The 21,514-nt window shown below is 45.7% G+C and overlaps 1 protein-coding gene across 12 annotated transcripts in view; it reads right to left on the bottom strand.

Annotated features, from left to right (window-relative positions):
- ERI3 (ERI1 exoribonuclease family member 3) overlaps nt 1–11,918 on the bottom strand; it is a 134,122-nt gene extending 122,204 nt beyond the window's left edge. For 2 of the 12 annotated variants that reach the window (XM_033226703.1, XM_033226706.1), the window contains exon 1: nt 11,771–11,918. Coding sequence is in view for 3 of the 12 variants with exons in the window: in XM_033226705.1 (XP_033082596.1) it covers nt 9,356–9,431; nt 11,403–11,537 (211 nt within the window). In the remaining 9 variants the exon portion in view is untranslated. The other 10 variants (XM_033226700.1, XM_033226709.1, XM_033226711.1 and 7 more) reach the window with 10 other exon arrangements.
- Nucleotides 11,919–21,514: the final 9,596 nt, after the last annotated feature.

Below are 21,514 nucleotides of genomic sequence, written 5' to 3'. Positions count from 1 at the left end.
GATACACAACCTAAATCTAATCATGAGAAAATGTCATACAAACCCTAATTGAGAGACAATCTAAACAATAACCAGCCGGTAATCTTCAAAAGTATCAAGGTCATGAATGCCAAGGAACGTTTACTGAGGAAAGTCTAAAGGAGACTAAAGAGACTTGATAACCAAATACAACCCACAATTCTGAACTGGATCATTTTGCTGCAAAGAACATTCCTAGGACAACTGGCAAAACTTTAATGGGGTCCGAGGATTATATAGAGGTTTTGTATCAATGTTACTTTCCTGATTTTGATGGTTGTATTGTGACTAGGTAGGAAAATGTCCTTGTTTATAGGAAATGCACACCAAGTATTCAGGATGATGGGGTATTAGGTCGGCAATTTAACCCTCAAATGGTTCAGGGAAAAAATTCCTTCTATTGTACTTACAATTTTATGTAAATTTGGGCTGTTTCAAACCATTTTTCAAAATTGCTTTTTAAAATCAGCTGGGTGGGGTGGGGTGGCTCACACCTGTAATCCCAGCAGTCTGGGAGGCCAAGGCAGGCAGATCGCTTGAGGTCAGGAGTTCAAGACCAGCCTGGGCAACATGGCAAAACCCCATCTCTCCTAAAATTACAAAAATTAGCCAGGCATGGTAGCACACACCTGTAACCCAGCTACTCAGGAGGCTGAGGCAGGAGAATCGCTTGAACTCAGGAGGCAGAGTTTGCAGTAAGCTGAGATCATGTCACTACACTCCAGCCTGGGTGACAGAGACTCTATCTCAATAAATAAATTAATTAAATTTTTTTTTTAAATCCATGTGCAATGTAGTTAAAATTTTAAAATTAAAAATATCACACAGACAGTATTGGAAGGCAGAGATCTCCCTGTAATGCCCACAGAAGGTAGGCTGCATGTTCTCTCTGGCAGAGAGGCTCAAAGCATCTCTCAGCCCAGAGTATCTCTATCCAGCCGACTTTCCATTAGAAGAGCACCCACTCAATGCCCACCTCACTGGCACTCCTGCTACCATAGAGCCTTCTCAGGAAACACCCCTGCTCCCTGCAGCAGCATCCCACCTGCCCTCGCACCCTCTGGTGTCTTAGGGATTTCTTTTTCCTATTGATGTCTTTATGTTTTAGTCACAGATTTGCAGGCTCTAAGTCTATAGCTTATAAAATCAACTGGGACTTTGAGTATCTAACTGAGGGCCAAAACTCAAAAGAAAGTTTATGATTCTGCCTATTTCCGCAAACTATCTTCCATCAGAGACTAAGATTTATACACATTTATTCTCAGACATCCCTTTCCCTCTCCTAGCAAATTAAAGGTATTAAGTAGCCCATGGCAAGGAGGAAAATGAATGATTCTCTCCTCAATATGAAGGGCCCAGGTCCCCAGTGGGGACAGGGGAGGGGTAAATGGGACTGCCACAGGGCCAGCCCAATTTGGAGAAACAGGCCTGCGCCAGAGCCCCTGGAGGATGGTCTCTGTGCAGAGTATTTACACAACAGACACCAATGGCTCCTCTGCAGCCATTACTGTCTATCAGGTAAATAACACATGTGCCAAAACACACATTTAATGAGGGAAATAATATGCCTTTATAAAAAGACTCAATCTGTATTTACCTGAGAGACCAAAGAAGCACCAAATCACCAGATTAGAGGAACCACAGAGGAGTCGTTCTGGTGTCTTGGGTAAATAGACATTTTATAGCCTCCATTACTGGAGGGGTGAGCGGAGGGGGTCGACCTTTAACATCCACACACACAGGCCAAGGGAGTCCTCAGAATGGGAAAACAAGAGGAGCCCATTGTGAAACACGTGGTCTACTCCCACTCCCACCTCCCCAGCCATGTGTACTTGGGATTTCTGGGAGGGTGTATGTTTATACCATCCCTGGATTCAATTCATACCATTAGAAGCCAGACTAAGAGGCAGGGATACATTTGAGTAACTCCAAGTTACCAGCAACAGGTTCTGAGTCCAGCTGACTGGAAGCACCTAGGAATACAACAATCATAGCTTCCTCAGTTCTCAGTCCTGGTGTAAGTCCCCAACCCAATATGACCTGCAGTATCACAAATGCTCAGGCACCTGAGTCACAGAAACAACAATAAAAAACACAGTAACACCTGTCTGGAACTCACTTAGTCACAGGCTTTGTCTCAAGCAGCTAAAAACAGCCTGGGAAAAAATACAAATAAACTGCATGCCTTCAAAAGTCATAATCTTCCATCTAATGAATATATCCTTACTGCCAGAGCACTCTCTGTGTAAAAAACAAACTGTCAAAGGTGAAAGAAAACCTAAGAGGCAACACAATCCAACCAGCCAGGAAAAATGAGATTAGAAAGAGAAAAGGACTGCCCAAGGTTCACATTGCAAGAAATAGTAAGAATAGAACCTAGGCTCTCGACTCCAAGGCCAGGATCTCAGGCTACTGCTCCAACACAAAGAAAAGGCCTCACTAGTCATTTCCCAAGCTGTGCAGTCTCACAGAAGATGCCAGGAGCCTGAGGACTCTGTCTAGTTTGCTGAAGGCTAGAGGTTGAAGACAAAACAGAGCTTGACATGCCCTGGAACCTCCACGTGGTCCCAAAGCAGAAAGGAAGCAGGAACTCTAAAACTGGGTCCTCACCTCAACAAAACAGTCTCCTCTTCTCTACATCCAGTCCCTGCCTTGGCCTGTAGCTACAGCTGCTTCTGCTCCAAGGCATGGCTAAGGAGAGCTCCCCCAACTCAGAAGCAGCTGCTAATAATCCCAAACTATCAGCAGAGCTAAAATGACTAAAGGCCTTCAAGAACACCAAATTCTGATGGCAACATCACAGGTCACAGCAGGCTTGCTCTCCCCTTCAACTGGTCTGTTTCAGAGGCTCCAAGAAACACATAAAAAGAGGCAATTGTTTGTGATTTGCCTGCTGTTTGCTAAACCATCAGCCATGCCCAGTAGCTTGGGCAAACTCCTTTCAGCGGCCAAAGCTGGAAGACATCTTTTTGCAAAGTCCTGCAAGTCTGTTGCAACCCCATCACACATGAGAAGGGGCAAAGCCTTGCTTCCTAACACACCATAAATGGACTAGAGATGGATGGAGGACAGGGTATAGTAGCATCAACCTTTTAAGCACCTCTCACACTTGTAGACAGCATCTGATCTCAGAAGAGAGGTACCCAGAACTGTTAAATACTTCCTGTACTCCCGGTCCCAAGATGGGGAACTGGTGTAAAAGCAAGGAGTCACATAATCTAGTGTTAAAACACTGGTAATAGACAAACCTAGGTTCAAATCCTGACTCTACTATAAATTATTTGTGATAATAGCTATAATAAAAATACCTGTGTCTTTGGGTTTCAGTTTAACCATACAATGTACAAAAAGTGCTTTGCACAATAGCAAGTGCTCAGTAAAAGGGAGCTGTTACTACATGAGAAAGAGAAAAGGGAAACACCCTTTTCTGAAAATCTACTCCAAGCCAGGCATTGTATTGATGATTTACATATTTTATCTCATTTAATCCTCCCAAGTATCAAGCAGAATGAAACAGTATTCTCATATTACACATGAGGAAACTAAAGGATCGGAGTGCTCAGCTCTTTGGGGTCCTGTTCTCTACCACGGCCCACATTTCCCCACAGGACTGATTCCCCCCATCCAACAGAGGGCCAACAATGCATATCAACTGCAGTTTTTCTTTTGAGGCAAAGTGTAACTTTAACTAAAAGTAACTCAACCTTAAGCAATAATTAAGTCTATCCAAATCATCCTAACTTGTTTTTATTTTTATATATATATTTTAAAAAGAAAAATTACAGGCCTGAGCACAAAAGCAGAATTAAAAAAACGGCAGCACAAGGAACTCGAAGCCTCTTCTCAAACAAAATTCCAGAGGAACAAATCTTTCCATCTTACAGAGTGGAAAACTGGCAGGAGGCAGGGTTATAATCAATTCTTACTCAAGTACCCAAATGTAACGTTTCCTTTTACAAATCTGTGCTTTGGCAAACGCTACTCCCTATTTTGGAATGCACTTCCATTTTTTGCCAGACAAATTATGACTGCTTCTTCAAAATCCAGCTCAAATCTCCCCGCTTTTGGTGGCTTTCTCTGACACTCCATCATAAAGCTAATTGCGCAAGTATGATCCAGTGGCACAGTTTATTCCTACTTCATAACTTTTATCTCACTATGTTGTAAGATATTAGGTATGTTTCTTCTATTACCAGTAATTTTCAAGGAGTTAAGGGAGAAGGATAGAAGACAGCAGTATAGGTGTATGTGTGCATGTGTATGTAAAAAAAAAAAAAAAAGCGTATTTGACATAACTCTTTGACTTGTCAGACTAATGTATTTTAAAATTTCAAATAGCATTAAAGAAGAGCATGAGATTGTTTTGTTTTGTGTGTGTGTGTGTTTTAATCTAAACTGTGTTACGTCTAAACACAGTTTTTAAAGCCTGAGAAACACTGAGCTAGATCCCTAAGCGTAAGGACCACATTTTATTCATTTCTGTATTCCCAGCACCCAGCACAGGACCAGGCACAAAGTAAGCAAGAGTAAATGTTTGCTAAATGAATTAATATGCCCACAGTCATGATGCCAACTGCTCTGGAATTAGAACATGCTAATTAGAACAGAGCAGGGCCTAAGCACCAAACAAAGCTTCTTCTCTTCCTTTCTTTATCCCTCCTCCTAGCCCACCCCATTCTGTCCTCCCTAGTTAAAAAGAGCGAAAGAGAGAGAGAGTGGGAGAAAGAGTGAACGAGCAAGAGAGAGAAAGAGAGAGAGAGAGAGAGAGAATTGCCTTGGTGCCGGAATACCATTAAAAGGATTAATTTAGGGACCGGTGTTTGGACTGTCACATCCAATCACTACCCACAGATCTACAGCTTCCCAAATCAGGCTCATGCAAAGAGGAATCAATTGCAAGGACACAGAGGGTCTGAACAGGCATACTAATGGCCTCCTGAGGTGCCAGCGGCCAGCTCTGACACTCCCATAAATTATCCGCCTTTTGATTTTACCTGTAGCTGTGGGGCACAAGGCACAATTTTGAACACATCAAAGCAATCCCTAGTAACCCAAGGCTCTTCAAGGAATGCCCCCAAAGAGGAAAGGCTAAAAACAATGACCCAAAGGGAATCTGCTTCCCAACAGTTCTGGTTCTAACAATCACTAATTAAAACTCAACAGAACCAAATGGATAACGTGGGACCCAAATCAAGCCTAGTAGATCTGGACAAGGCATGCATCAGATTGCAGTTCTGGAATGACTATGCACCTCTCACTCAAGGAAAGCAAAATCATAGCAATAAACTAACACACTTTCATCTGGATGGCATATCTGCCCTAGCTTTGACAGTACCTCACAGCAGGACCTCAGGCAACTCATTTAACCTTTCTGGGCCTCAGTTTCTTCATATGGTATCAAGGACAAGAATGCTGACCACCTGACCCACTTCCCAGAGTGCTGGTGAAAAGTAATTTTAAAAAATTTGAGAGGCACTTTACAAAGATGTAAGGCCACAGGGTGGCAACACTAATAAATGACCCCAGACAGACAGGGAGGAATGCTGGTCACACTTTGGTGAATTTCTATCGGGAAGCTGCTCACTCGATCTGCTTTACTGATGGTGATGGGACTAAGGTCCACACTGAAAAAAGTTCTGGGATTGCTTTTTGTTGTTTTTTTTTTTTTGTCTTGAGTCTCACTCTGTCACCCAGGCTGGAGTGCAGTGGCTCGATCTCGGCTCACTGCAACCTCCACCTCCCAGGTTCAAGCAATTCTCCTGCCTCAGTCTCCTGAATAGCTGGGTCTACAGGTGTGTGTAACCATGCCTGGCTAATTTTTTGTATTTTTGTAGAGATGGGGTTTCACCATGTTGGCCAAGCTGGTCTCAAACTCCTGACCTCCTGACCTCAGGTGATCCACCCACCTTGACCTCCCAAAGTGTTGGAATTACAGGTGTGAGCCACCGCACCTGGCCAGTTCTGGGATTCTGAATGGAACACCCATTGTCTGAAAATTTTCCATTATCAAGAGCAGTGCCTTGCTTTAGTTGTAAATTCCTCCTGTCTGCTGGCTGCCACCATGAGCGGCTATGTTTTTATCGTATGTTCACAATGACAAATGTGAGGACACAAAAAATAGGAAGTCAAAAGCCAAGTCAAAAGGCAAATACTGGCTGCTTTTTAAAAACTTATTAATTATATAAAATTTTATTAGTGATAAAAGTTATTAAGACACTGTGCAAAGAGTTTTACAAACATTATTAAATCCTTCAGCCAACTCAATTGTTTTATTATCTCCATTTTACAGATAGCAAAGTGAAGCTCAGAGAGGTAAGTCACTTGCCCAAGGTCACGTAAACACTGCTACCAGAAACCTACACTGGGGCTTGTAGGATGAAGACCTCCTACAAAGGGAATGTAGGAAGTAAGGGAAAGCACAGACAAGGGACAATCAGCTCTAACCTATTCATCAGACGCTCACCAAATACAATACTTTATTTGGTCCCTTTCCTTGACTTATACCTGAACTAGGAGACATCTCCAAAATGTCTGGAAGAGGTCATCAGTCTTCTACAAGCCAGGAAAGGCGAGACCAAGTAGGACATATATAGAATGAGGACAATTTCCTGGAAAGCTTAGGAAAATGGGTCATACTCTCTGTGCACAGTTCAAGAAGTGCAAATTAATTGACATTAAGCTATGAACCCTAAGACCAAGACCCTTTCCAGGGCTCCGCTTATTCCATACTTCATTAAAATATAGTTTCCAAAGCATTTTTCTTTTTTTTTTTTTTTTGAGACAGAGTCTTGCTCTGTTGCCCAGGCTGGAGTATGGTGGCGCAATCTGAGCTCACTGCAACCTCCGCCTCCCAGGTTCAAGTGATTCTCATGCCTCAGCCTCCCAAGTAGCTGGGATTACCGGCACATGCCACCACGCCCAGCTAATTTTTGTATTTTTGGTAGAAATGGGGTTTTGCCATGTTGTCCAGGCTGGTCTCAAACTCCTGGCCTCAAGTGATCCACCTACCTTGGCCTCCCAAAGTGCTGGGATTATGGGCATGAGCCACCGTGCTCAGCTCTTTCAATTCATTTTATACCAACTTTCCCTTTCTACATCTTTTCCAGTGTGTAAAATAGGAGCCAGCATCTCTAACAAATTCTTTGGTAGACATTCTATACATTCTAGTAGATGGGTAGGAAGTTAGTAAAGAGAACCGTTATACTCATATACGCAGATTCAGTTATACTCATTTTTATTTATAAGAAAAGCATATTTATAGATCAGTTTTTGTTGTTGTTTTTGGTTGTTTTGTAGAGTTGGGTCTCAGTATGTTGACCAGGTTGGTCCCGATTTCCTGCCTCAAGCCTCGGTCTCCCAAAGTGCTGAGATTATAGGCACGAGCCATCGTGCCCAGCCATATACTCAATTTTTAAGGGCCAAAATAATGCCACAAAAGGGAAAAATAAAATGCTACCCACGTAATTTTCCACAGCCTCCTGACTAGTCTCTCTGCCTCCAGTATTGTCTGTCCCCTTCAATCCATTTTTCACAACGAAATCAGAGCAATTTTTTTTTTTTTTTTGGAGATAGTCTTGCTCTGTCACCCAGGCTGGAGTGTAGTGGTGCCATCTCAGCTCACTGCAACCTCTGCCTTCTGGGTTCAAGCGATTCTCCCGCCTCAGCCTCCCAAATAGCTGGGATTATAGACATGCACCACCACACCCAGCTAATTTTTGTATTTTTAGTAGAGACAGGGTTTCAACATGCTGGCCAGGCTGGTCTCGAACTCCTGACCTCAAATGATCTGCCCACCTCAGCTTCCCAAAGTGCTGGGATCACAGGCGTGAGCCACCACGCCAGCCTGCCAACTTTCTAAAACACAAATGTAACGTCAGTCTACTGCTTAAAACTTTTAGTGGCTTCTTACTGTTCTTAAATCTGATCCAGAGGTCAGCAAACTATGTTCCATGGGCTAAATCTAGCTGCCACCTTTATTTATTTTATAAATAAAGTTTTACAGGAATACATCCATGCTCTTCCTTTTCATACTGTCTGTGGCTACTTTCATGCATAACTGCAGAGTTTAGTAGAGTTGAGAAGTTGTGACAGAGACCCAAAGCCTAAATAATTACTATCTTATCCTTTACAGAAAAAGTTTGCAGAACCCTAATCTAATCTTTTTTCTACTCCCTGACCTAATCCTAAGAGTTTATAAGGCTAAGGCTCTGGCCTCTGCTTACCTCCTGCTTCATCTCTCCCCATATTCTCCTGTCCCCTGCCAACTAAGTACTCTGTTTCAGCCACACTGAACTTTCTCATATTCAACAAAGCTCTGACAATTGGTCCCTCACGTCTTCATCTAATTTTCTTTTTTTTTTTTTTTTTTAATTTTCAGTGTTCTTTGAGGGTTTGTTTAATTCTATGTGAGGAGGTTTACTTCCTCTGAGAGGCCTTCCCTGAGTCTACAAGTCTGGGTCAGAGACCCCTCTGAGTATTCCCAAAGCCTCTACACTTCCCTTACTATAGCACTCTCAGATCATATCATAATTGCCTTTTTACTATCAGTCTCTCCCATTAATTTGTAAGCTCTATGCTGTCAGGGAAGGTGGCTTTCTTGTTCACCACTATAATCCCAGGAACCAGCACAGTGCCTGGCCCTTAGCTATTGAACAAACAAGCTCAAGTCCCTGGATATCAATCATCCAGAGTATGCCTCTTTAGCTGGTCCCTGATCCTTGTAAAACAGACAGGTTGGAACTAACCATCCACCAAAAGGTGACATGCAACCTAAATTAAACCAAGATCCCAAAAGCCTTGGTCAAATACATTAGCAAAAGCCAAATGAGAGCCAGGCGTAGTGGTACATGCCTGCAGCTCCAGCTACTTGTGGGGAGGAGGATCACTTGAACCCAGGAGTTTAAGCCCAGCATGGGCAACCTAGCAAGAGTCTGTCTCTTAAATAAATAAATAAATGTTTAAAGCCAAACAAAGATGTTTCTTCCTATTTTCTTAAGACGTGTATTTCTCAGGATAATGGGCTATTCTGGTTCTATTCAACCATCCTGAACCTAAAGTAGGTGCTCATGAGATGCCCATAAAGCAATTGTGACAGAATTTCAGAGTCTGGATCTCCCACCTCCAACTCTTACCACTTTAAAAACTTTAAGTAAGTTTCTACAGACTTTGAACATATGTTACCTTATCAGAAGAAGCTACAAAAAAATATAATTTGTTTAGACTTTGGGGATTCGTGGGGAAAAAAATACAATCTGCATCAACCCCCACCCCCTACCCTCCAAGCCCAAATACTCAGAAGGAAATAAAGCCAAACTTGACCATGCAACAGGATTCTCACCTCTCCTTACTTCGAAGATGCCAAGACCGGCAGCTGGGGATGCTGAAGGTTCTGTGAGAGCTGGAAAGCCCCAATGCTGTGGATAAATACACATCTCTGCAACAAGTCTATTTCAATACCAAGGATCAAATCCCCATGAAGGATACTACACCTCAAACTCTAAACTCAAACTTTGAGATAACTGCCATCTATGTGGAAAGACAGTGCCCCCACAGAGCTTTCAGAAACTATTGGTACTATATTTGTAATGATTTTCATGTTCTCTAGTCATATACTTTTCCTCCTATGGAGGCTCACCTCCTAGAAACACTGAACATTTACCGAGAAAGACAGCCATGAAGTGGTGCCTCTTTGGGTAATTTCAGAATCCTAGTCTAGTCAAGGAGGAAGACACTGGTAAGGCTGACAATATTCAGAACTAAGGAACTAAGGCTGGGCCAGGATTGGGGGAGGGGCTGGTTGCCACAAATCCATAAGCCATACTACAAATGGCCACATAGGCTAGGAAACACTTTCGGGATACTTCCAAGCCTGCTTCAAGCTCTAAGAAAGTCAAGGTAACTAAATCCCAAGTCAAAACATCAATAGATACCTATCATCCTTTTCAACTAATTCATATCCTCCAAAGGACCAGAAGTTGCAGAGATGCCCCTGTTAGTGATGTCTTTTGCATAAAGAAACACCTAGGGTTGGAACTAATATATTCCTGTCTACCATTCCACACATTTAAGACTTTCTTCTACTCAAATCCGCCGGGAAAAGGGCACTCATGGATTTACCCCACCACAAAGAAAACACTTTTCAAAATGAAAGGGAATAAAAGCACTTTTATTTGGAAATTTCAAGTTGGAAGAAGAGCTCTTAGCCAAGCTCTATGACCTAGCTAGTTGATTATTTACAGGATCTTTGGGCAGGAATTGTTAATGAGCTTTTAATTTGGAGTGCTTAAGTTGCCAAAGTGCTCTGAGCTCCAGTGAAGCACCACAGAATCCATAAAGGAAACCTTATCAATCACTTCCCGGCAGCTTCCTCCCCCCAACCCCCACCTTCTGAGGAAAAGGCAGCCAAGTGGGTTTCTAACCAGGATCACAGACACACATTAGTGGAGTCACACTTCAAGTCCCTGTTTATAAATTGGCTTTTAAATAGTAGGAGATCCAGGTATAATAAACTTAAGTTCCAAGCAAGAACCCACTAAAACAAGGCAGGCTGTATATGATAAAGTCAGAATAAAGCAGAATTTCATGAAGCCAATTTCTGGAAGAAACTCTACAATCAAAACTCATTTAGCCACTCACAACCTACTATAGTTTGAACAGCGTACAGTCTTTTAGACAATAGGATTCATGTTTTGCTGCCCTTCCCCTGGGAGACTGATGAAATGTCTGACAAGAGTAAATGCCATTGAAGTGGCCAGAGACCTCAAGCAGACGCAACGATGGGCACTATTCGTTGCAAAATCCAGCTCTAAGCACAAAATCCAAACCCCCATTGGGGGCCCCACATCCAGCATCTTCCAAGTCAACAAGGAGCAGTTAAATTTTGCAGGAACTCACAGTCAAGCCTCAATCCAAGTTCATGGGTTTTTTTTGAGAAAACACCTGTTGCTGGACCATTTGCAAGACAGGCACACAAGAAAGATAGCCAGGTTAGGCCCCTTATTCACTCCTTCCACCATCACCACTACCACCGCTTCAGATTTACAAAGAGGTAAACTGCTAACCTGGTGTGTGTGCATGTGTTGGGGAGGGGGTCAAGGGAATGTTCTAACTACAATCTCCTTGCTCCACTTCTAGCCACTCTGGTCAAACCTCTTTTTCTTTTCTAGTAATCCCAGTAAGTCAACCCCCTTAATAAACTCACCCATCCTGTCTTGCAAAGCTCTGCCCCGCTCCCCCTCCGCCAGAACGTTACTCAGTAGATTAAGCATCCAGGGTTAGCACATGGGCCAGCACCCCAGGTTGCACAAATTCTGCGCAACGCGACCCTCGGCCCGCATGCATTAACCAGGGCCCAATCTTGGAGGGGGGCATTCAGCATCACCCACCCCGGGGTGTTGTCCCCAACTTGGGCCCATCCAAGTCCAGGGGAGAGTAAGGGGAGGGGCGGGGGGCCAGGAGACCAGCCCTCCTTCCCAGGGCCGCCCCCGTCCCCCGTCAGCAGCGGGAGAGGCTGTCGCCATGGCAACGCCCCCTCCTCGGGGCCAGCGCGGCAGGCTCCCTCCAGGTGCAGGCCCCGACGTCTCCCTCGGCCTCAGCAGGCGCTCAGGGCAGTTGGCGGCGGCGGGCGCGGCCCGCGCCGACTGCGGCGCCGGCCAGGCAGAGGCAGGGCCAGCTCCGCCCGCTCCCCACCGCCCGTTCCCGGCCGCCTGAACAGCGGCAGCCAGCACCACGAGTCCACAACACACCGACTCACCTCCGCGCACTCTGACCCCGACCGACGCGACGGACGGGCGGGCGCTGTGGCCAACCGCTGAGCCCGCTGCCGGTCCCTTTGACCAATGGGCTGCAGTCGGGCGGGGCTTCTTCTGCCCAAATGCTCACTCTCCCGCCGACATGCGCGCTAAGGTATGTCAAGATGGTGACTCCCGGCGGCCGGCCTTATGGGACTTGTAGTTTTGACGTTGCACGAACTCAGACGAGAAGGCGGGGGCGGGGACATCACTTCTGATCTGTGAAAGCAATTTTTTTAAAACGAAACTTTCTAAGGCCTACAGCGACCTAGGTCCCCCATCTCCGTTTTCCCGCCCTCCAATATACCCGCAAGGTGAATGTGGGCTCACAACGTGACAGATTATATTTATATGACTCTTCATGATTCGTTCATTCAACAAGTAATTATTGTCATCTACTCTGTGATGTGGGCCTGGGGGAGACCTGAGACAAGGAGGGGTTAAGCTAAGAGGAAAATGCTTAGATTTGTGAAGGACCGTCCTAAGGAAGAGGGAACTGGCTTGTTCAGGTCCACTCAGAGGAAACTTCTGTTTAAAAGGTTTCTGGCCTCAGCTGTGAGGAGCTTCCCCAATCAGTCTCTCCAGTAAGCTGGAGAGACCTGTGTTTCTTCATCCTGGTTATGCCTTTCTGGGTAGTCATGAGTCCCAGGTTATGAGCTGGGAAACCTCACCTTTAGCCAAGCCAATGATGGCTTTGACAGCTTCACAATCGGTCAGGACCCCATCTTCTGGGCCCAGCTTCAGTTACCAAGCCCCTCTGTGTGTTCTCTGCATATTTACACTTAGGATGATGTCATTTCTGGGCCCTACCACCTCTGAGATCGGACTTTAACATAATGGTTTCCACCTGAGCTGGGAGTGCCTGGTAATCCCCATATCAGGGAATGCCATCATCTATCCCCCCCACGTAATAGGTTAGGTGACTCTACTGTGCACCTACAGCATTTATCATATTGTTTTATAATTGTCTGTTTCCTTGTTGTCGCTCCCACAGGGTTTTAAGTCCTTCAGGAAAAGCATTTTTTTCCATATTGCTCGTGTATGTTCCATTTTTTCCATTATTGTTCAGTAATACACAGCATAGTGCAGGCATAAAGAAGGCCCGCAGTAAATGTCTGTGAACAAATGAGGGAATATACAGCAGCGGGGACAGATTTATCCCGAAGTCAGTAAAGTGGAGGCACTATCCTCCAATTCTTGGAGCTGGAACAGATTCTCCTATTATTACCTAGACATTAACCTCAGTTGGTCAATCAGTCCACCTGTATTTATAGTGCCTCTCTTAAGTGTCAGGCACTGTTTCTGTTGCTGAGACTTCATTGATTAATAACAACACACCTGTATTCTCAAGGAGCTTTTAAACTGGAGAGGGAAGCTGGGTGCCGTGGCTCATGTCTGTAATTCTAACACTTTGGGAGGCTGAGGCAAGAGGATCCTTTGAGACCAGGAGTTCAAGACCAGCTTGGGCAACATGATGAGATTTTCATCTCTACAAAAAATTTAAAAATTAGCCAGTCATGGTGGCACATGCTTGTAGTCCCAGGTACTCAGGAGGCTGAGGTGGGAGGATCACTGGAGCCTGGGAGGACAAGGCTGCAGAAAGCCATAATAAATAAAAATTGGAGAGGGGCTGTAGGAGGAAGGATAGATAATAAAACAAGCAAATACAAAAATAAGACAAGAGGCAGTGAGATAGCTTTGTTATATACTGAATTATGGCCTAAGAGTAGGCCCAGCCAATCTTCTTGGCTGTAAGAATGAAGTAAATCTATACTATCTGGATTCAAGGCTTTATTTAATGCCCAGCCCCAACATCCTCTGTGGAGCCTTCAATGGTCCCCTTGACTTCCCCAGAATGTGTCCTTTCCTCCTTGGTGCACCAGGGCTCAACTGTAGAGCTTCCAGGACTTCACCACACTGTAAGCTCTTTTTGTACAAAGACCAGGCAAATTGATTCAAATAATAGAACAGTTTAACAGCTCAGTATACACTTGGTACCTTACACTGCCGCCTAACACAGCACTTGGATTTCTCAAGCCGTGGCTCTGTTGTGTGCTGTCTGGTTCCCTACAAAACAGAGCTTGAGCCGGGCACAGTGGCTCATGCTTGAAATCCCAACACTTTAGCAGGACAAGGTGGAAGGATTGCTTGAGCCCAGGGGTTCATGACCAGACTGGTCAACATAGCAAGATCCCATCTCTATAAAAGGAAAAAGAAAAAAAAAGGAAACGGAGCCTGAGGCAAAACTTATGTGTTCAAATTTAATTGGGGAGTACAATCCCAAGGCATCAAGAATGAGGGAAACCGGGTATGGTGACACATGTAGTAGTCCCAGCTACTCAGGAGGCAGGAGATTGAGGCAGGAGGATCGTTTGAAGTCAGGAGTTCAAGGCTAGCCTGGGCAACATGGCAAGACTCCGTGTCTTAAATAAACAAATAAATAGAAGAGTAGGGGAAAGGGGGAAGTGAAGCAGGGAAGGAGGGAAAGAAAGTACAAGATAGTGTCTTACTGAGAAGTTGGCCAGTTCCTCTAAGAAAATACAACTACAACTAGTTGCTCTGTCGTACAAGGTGTATAGAACCATCCTGTGTGACAGGGAGAAGGAAGGGTTGTGTTACCCCACCACTGCAGTAGCCACAGGGGGTGCCAGATTCCACACCCTGAAGTATAGTCATTCGTTTGAGACTAAAAATGATGAGAGGAATCAAAGCCTCTGGTTGGGTCAGATCAGGTCCACTGCAGTCCCACCACAGTGGGCCCACTGGAGGCTGTGTCCAAACCTAACCCTCATCCCAGGGGAAACAAAGATAAACAGAGGTGTTAGAAAATGAGGTGGGAGTGGCAGTTGGATTGTCCAATGAACAAGTGGCCAATGGCCAGAGTCAAGGGTGCACACAAGGCAAGGGCAAGTGAATTTGGGGAGGCAGATGAACTGAGTCCAGTACACAGACACACAGACATCCTGGCTGCTGGATTAAGCAACTGAGCTAAAGTGAACACTGAGAGCAAGAACACAAGACAGGACCAAGTTAAGTCCTCTTTTTTTTTTTGAGATGGAGTTTCACTCTTGTTGCCCAGGCTGGAGTGCAGTGGCGCAATTTCAACTCACTGCAACCTCCACCTCCTGGGTTCAAGTGATTCTTCTGCATCAGCCTCCCAAGTAGCTGGGATTACAGGCATGCACCACCAGGCCCATCTAATTTTTGTATTTTTAGTAGAGACAGGATTTCTGCATGTTAGTCCGGTTGGTCTGAACTCCCGACCTCAGTTGATCCACCCACCTCGGCCTCCCAAAGTGTTGGGATTACAGGCATGAGCCACCGCGCCCGGTCAGTTAGTTCTTCTTATAGCCTGTCAAACTACCAGGAAAAGAAGCAAGGTGGCCATCAAAGTTAGGACCTCAACCAGTGGTCAAAGCACAGAGAATGCAGGACCCAAGGATAATGCATGGCAGCCCCCAAACCTTGGCACAGCTGAGATAACCCAGACTGGGTCTGAAACCATTTTATGCGGCAACTGGAAGAACTGCTACTGCCATCGTAGTCCCTGTAAGCTATATAAGACAGCATAGAAGGGTGGACTCAGAGAGAACCTGTTCAGGTTTGAGTCCTGGCTCCATCTGCGACCTTTGGCAAGGCACATACCTCTCTGAAGTTCAGTTTCTTCATCTCTAGAATGTAGATAACACTCGTATCTACCTGTTATTAGAATTAAATACACAACTGCTTAGCACTACCTAGAATAAAGAGTTCAGTAAACAGTAGCTATTACTATTATTCTCACCCTTCCCTACCCCTTTCTCCTACCCCACTTCCCATCATGACCACCACCCCACCTCCTCTTCTCCCCAACCCAACCCCCCAGCAGTCTTCTGCCACTCTGAGAGGAGTCAGGGCTGGATCTGGCCATGTCGCTTTCTCCCTGCTTTTCCCCAGAGCTGTTCCCCAAGAGCCTGAGCCATTCATCTCCCTGGTGACCTGAATCTGAACTAAGAGATGGATGTGGGGTGGCTGAGGCCAGGGTGGTAATGTGCTCCCTTATCTCCGTGCCCCTCACTAGGGCCTAGTTAATTTTCCCTTTGATTTTAATATAGATTTATTGAAAGTTTCAGTTATCAAAACAAACTGCAGCAGCAAATTGGTGTTCTTTGCAGGCCTACAAGTGCCTATAAAGCTGCCATGCTCGGGAACGAATGGCGCTCTCCGGGAGGTCAGTCATGGCAACAGGAAGTCCCTGGGGACACACACACTGCAGTTTAATATTTTTCTTATTAGCCTTTTTCTTCTTGGCTATCTAAGCCTCCCCTTTAAATCGGAAATCAAATGGAGCCACCTGCCCAGGGAGGTTCTCTTCCTTAGGCTGCGCCACTCTCTGCCTACTCTCTGTCCCCTCTCTAGTCCCAGTGTCCTTACCTCAAATCCTGTGACTCCACCCTGATTTGCCCCCGGGCCCAGAGACAGTCAGGATTCACATACTCCAGAGGTATGGCTCACAAATGTCATGAATCCCACAGCTTTGTCCCAACTGTACAAAATCTGTTTGGGCTATCCAGCCACTAGTCAGAGGCAAAGCAGCCCTAGAAAAGATTAGGGCCCCAGATTTCTTCCCTATCTGGTGCTCAGAAGGGAGGAAAAAGCAAAGTTTGAAAGCAAAGGAGTTGCTTTCAAAGAGGCAGATGATCCTGTCAGGATGTGTTGAACTCAACGGAAGTAAAAAGGAGACCGTGATCCTAGACAGCAGGCAAGCTCTCCTTCCAGCCCAAGAATTTTCCGATTTCATTCTCGTAGCCCCAGTGCTACTCCCAATATGGCTCCCCCTCCTCTCAATCACAGCTTGATTTTTGAGGCTCCTCTTTCTGGCCCCAATTTGCCTAAGGACCAGCCAGCACTCTCTGGTGCCCCAGGGGCTCCCGTAGCTAGAACCATTCACTGCCACTTCTAGGCTCTGAATCAGTCCTGTCCCAGCAGAGGGTCTCCATGCCTGGTAATCTTTTTTGGAGACAGGGTCTCACTCTGTCACCTAGGCTGGAGTGCAGTGGCACAATCACGGCCCACTCCCAGGCTCAAGTGATCTTTCAACCTCAGCCTCTCGAGTAGCTAGGACTATGGGTTTGTGCAACTTCACCTGGCTACTTTTTGTTTGTTTGTTTGTGTTTTTTTGTAGAGACAGGGTTTTACCATGTTGCCCAGGCTGGTCTCGAACTCCTAGGCTCAAGTGACCTTCCTGCCTCAGTCTCCCAAAATGCTAGGATTGTAGGCATGAGCCACCCCACCCAACCCACACCTGGTAATCCTGAGGGCACCATCATCCTTTCTGGGTCTGATGTGCAGCTGCGTCACGTTTGTGAGCCGCATCCCAATTCCCAATGTCCTCTCCTTGTTCTTAAACATTCCCTGCTAGGCCGAGCATGGTAGCTCACGCCTTCCTAATCCCAGCACTTTGGGAGCCTGAGGTGGGGGGCCACGAGGTCAGGAGTTCAAGACCAGCCTGGCCAGCATGGTGAAACCCCGTCTCTACTAAAATACAAAAAATTAGCTGGGCGTGGTGGCGTGTACCTGTAGTACCAGCTACTTGGGAGGCTGAGGCAGGGGACTCACATGAACCCAGGAGGCGGAGGTTGCAGTGAGCCAAGATTATGCCACTGTACTCCAGCCTGGTGACAGAGCAAGACTCTGTCTCAAAAAATAATAATAATAATAATCCCTGCTAATAGCAAAGGCTACTACTGTCCTTCCTCAGAACTCAGACTATGACTTAAGGGTCTGGACGACTATAGCTGTACAGCCAGAATGGTGGAAGATGCTGAGGTTTGGACCCAGACGGTCCAGGATTTGAATCCTGGCTCTGACACCTACTGACTCTGTGACTTGGGAAATCTCTTTGTGGTTTTATTGCACCTTCTTACATCTACTCTTGTCTGGGAAGCACAGTAATAAAGTGGTTTGCCTCTGTGTCTCTCTCCTACAATATTCTGAGATCCTCAAGGAACAGGACTGTGTCTCAGCTTCATATTCCATGTGCATATAGTTGATGAATAACTGAAGACAGCTTCTCTGAGCCTGTTTCCTCAATTGTAAAATGGAGATAATGCCTGTATCACCAATATAGTGAAGAGAGGGCCCACCCAGCATAAGGTAGGTACTTAGTGAGTAAACTTTCCTTCATCAATTTTCCTTCGAGTTTGGTCGTCAACTACGAACACTCCTACTTTTCGCCTGTTCCCACCTCAGCTTCAAGTTCAGCTCTCTCTCCTTGTCTACTCGGGCTTTCGCATCACTGATCAGAGGCCAGCATTCACCCGGGTCCCTTTGGAGTAGTGCTGACTTCTCTCCTCCAGGCCAGGCTCCCTTTATCTTTCCAAACCCACTCGGAAACTGCTGCCTCCTGGTGGCTCTGTTTCTAGTCAAAAGTCCAATTCCCTAGACTGCCATGTTAGTTCATCTGTAGCAATGCAGATATTCTCAGGCCAATAGTCTATACTGGCTTGTCGTACAAATGTGTTTACATTTATATTCATATACCAGTCTTGCTAATTCTAGGCACCCACCTGTTCCTATAAAAATACCACTCTAGGACCAGACACAGTGGCTCATGCCTATAACCCCAGCACTTTGGGAGGCTGAGGTGGGCGGATCACTTGAGGCCGGGAGCTCAAGACCAGCCTGACCAACATGGAGAAACCTTATCTCTACTAAAAATACAAAATTAGCTGGATATGGTGGCACATGCCTGTAATCCCAGCTACTCAGGAGGCTGAGGCAGGAGAATCGCTTGAACCCAGGAGGTGGAGATTGCAGTTAGCCGAGATTGTGCCATTGCACTCCAGCCTGGGCAACAGGAGCAAAACTCCATCTCAAAAACAAAAACAAAAAATAATCCCTAGCAATGCTCCCCGCAAATTCTCAATTGTACCTATTGACTCAAGGTACTATGCTCCACTGGCTTCTACCATTAGGTGCATTGTGGATGTTGTGCTTGAAGTTTCTGCTTAATGGGCTCAATTATTCTGGTACCATAACAGCATGAGAACATGGCACTCTCCTGCAAAGAAGACAACTCCCTCCACATTACAGGTAGGAAGATGTGGAGCCCCACAGCAGGGTTGTTCGAGCTCTTCATTCTTTCAGAGATAGCTGTTTCCACGTATTCTAACAGCCCTTTTTCTTCTCACAGTGCGCCTCTACTAGCACCAGAGTGGCCAAGGTAGGATGCGTTTATTTAGAGCCGTAATGCTGAACCAGAGGCAGTGAAAAACGCTTTTCAACCTTTAATCCTGTGGAAACTGGCTCACTCTGCCAGTCTCTACCCTCCTCTATCATTAAGTCACTTGCTGGAGCTCTGCCGTCCTTCCAGCAATTTGGTGTCCATTGGTTTAACCATGTACCCTTGCTCTAATTGTGCTGGTCTATACCTGATCAGGTTATGGGCTTGGTTCAAATTTACTTGCTTTGCTCTGAGAGGCTTTTCAGCCCCCATATAAATTAGTGCATTCAAATAGATATTTGGGTCAGACAATGTTGCCTCCCTCCCCACACTGGATGTAGCCAAGTATCCGCTGCAAACCTACTAGGACTCCATTATACTACATGTTTCCCCTAGGATTTAGTGAATAAGCTGCTTTTGCTGCCAGTCACCTTTCCCTGGCTTCCCAGACTAGCGGGGCCTTTTCATTATAATGGACTCTTTGTGGTTTCACAGGTCCTCCTTCCTGGTCCTGATTTGGCAGTCAGATCCTCTATCCTCAGGTTCCAGCCTCTGCTTCTAGCCTTATTTTCTAGTCATTCTTTTAACTCCTCTTGTCTTCCAGGCCCAAGGGACAAATAACTACTCATCAGGGTGCTTTGCACTTTTCAGCCTCCAAGCCTTTGCTGGCATTGTTCTCTCAATGGGAGTGCCTACCCCATTCCTATCTCCACCTGTTGAATTCCTGGAGAATGATGCTCTGCTCCAAGAAGCATTTCCTTAGTGGCTGTTCCTTCCCGTCTTCTGAGTGCCCCAAGCCCTTCCTGCATCTTCTGCCCTGAACAGCACTCTCTAATCCACAGGGAAGGGACTTGCTGAGCAATCTTAATGTCTGACCAGTGTCTAACCACAGCCCCAAGACCTGAAGAGTTCTAGAGGGCTTTTAGGAAGGCATCTGAAGCCTTCAGAGCATCTCTTCTAGCAACCCCAGCAGAGTCCTAAGACCTTGAACCCATTGTTTACTAAGTATATACTTTTTCAATATTCAACAAACATTCTTTGAATACTTATGTTGTGCCATGTTCCATGAAAAAGCACAGAACAGGAACATGAACAAGAGACACAGTCCCTGCCCTCATAGAGCTTACATTCTAATGAAGGAGACATACTGGTAAAGAAATAATTGTCATTCAGAGTGACAACTGTGATTATAAAGAGCAGTTGCAATAAGGATTTAAAGATGAGGCATCCCTTACAGCCCCGAAAGCCCTCCTAGAACAAGTGACATTTAAGTCAAGTCTTTTTTTTTTTTTTTTTTTTTTTTTTTTTTTGAGACGGAGTCTCGCTCTGTCGCCCAGGCTGGAGTGCAGTGGCCGGATCTCAGCTCACTGCAAGCTCCGCCTCCCGGGTTTACGCCATTCTCTCGCCTCAGCCTCCCGAGTAGCTGGGACTACAGGCGCCCGCCATCTCGCCCGGCTAATTTTTTGTATATTTTAGTAGAGACGGGGTTTCACCGTGTTAGCCAGGATGGTCTCGATCTCCTGACCTCGTGATCCGCCCGTCTCGGCCTCCCAAAGTGCTGGGATTACAGGCTTGAGCCACCGCGCCCGGCCTAAGTCAAGTCTTAAATGTTGAGTAGGAATTTCTTAGACCAAGAAGGGGAGAAGGGATTGAAGAAGGGAGAGCATTCCAGTAGAAGAGAGTAACATGAGCAAAGGCACTAAGCAAAGAAATGGCCCACGTGAAGATGGAAAGAAACTTAGCAGGACTGGAACAGAACGTGTGCAAAGGGTGTGACGAAAGAGGAGTTTGAAGACATAGACAAGAGTTAGATCCTGCATAGTCTTCTGAGAGTTCTTAAGGCGTTTGGACTTGGTCTTGAGGGTAACGAGAACCGCTACTGGAGCTTCTGTTTTAGGGCAGTGCTTCTCAAACTTTAATGTGCATTCCAGTCACCTGGGCATCTTGTTATAATATAAATTGTGATTATGTGGATCTGGAAAAGGCCTTGACTCTGCATTTCTACCAAGTTTCCTGGGGAGGCTTGTGCTGCTGCTCTTCAGACCACACCTTGAGTAGCAAGGTTTTGAGGGTACCATCATCCTACTTTAGTAGCGCTATCTCTCTGGTCTACATTCCCCACCTTCCCACCTTCCCACCTTCCCCAAACATGTCCACTCACATCAGCAGGCACAGAGCATTTTTCTTTCTGCTCAGTCTGGTTTAAGACTACTGTGTCTCTTACTTTTTTTTTTTTTTTAGCATCTATATTTTAGCAGCCGTTTATTGAATATTTGTTCCATATCCAGCAAGGTATCAGGTAAGGGGTGAGGGTGGGAGGCTGGGGGAAGATAAAAAGCAAGACATTTTCCTGCCCAAAAGTGTTTGGTGTCATCTCGATCTCTGAAGGGGCAGCTTTTCCTGAGCTGCCCTCTGCCAGACCTGTCATAAACATGCTAAATGAGGCCTGTCTCAGCGGTGCTCCCTGGGGTCCCACCACTTCTGCAGCCCCATCCAGAGATGA

Source organism: Trachypithecus francoisi, unplaced genomic scaffold (genome assembly GCF_009764315.1).
Source record: "Trachypithecus francoisi isolate TF-2019V2 unplaced genomic scaffold, Tfra_2.0 Lachesis_group12, whole genome shotgun sequence".
Lineage (NCBI taxonomy): Eukaryota > Metazoa > Chordata > Mammalia > Primates > Cercopithecidae > Trachypithecus > Trachypithecus francoisi.
Note: the sequence above shows the minus strand (reverse complement) of the source record. Positions and strands in the feature narration are given on the sequence as shown.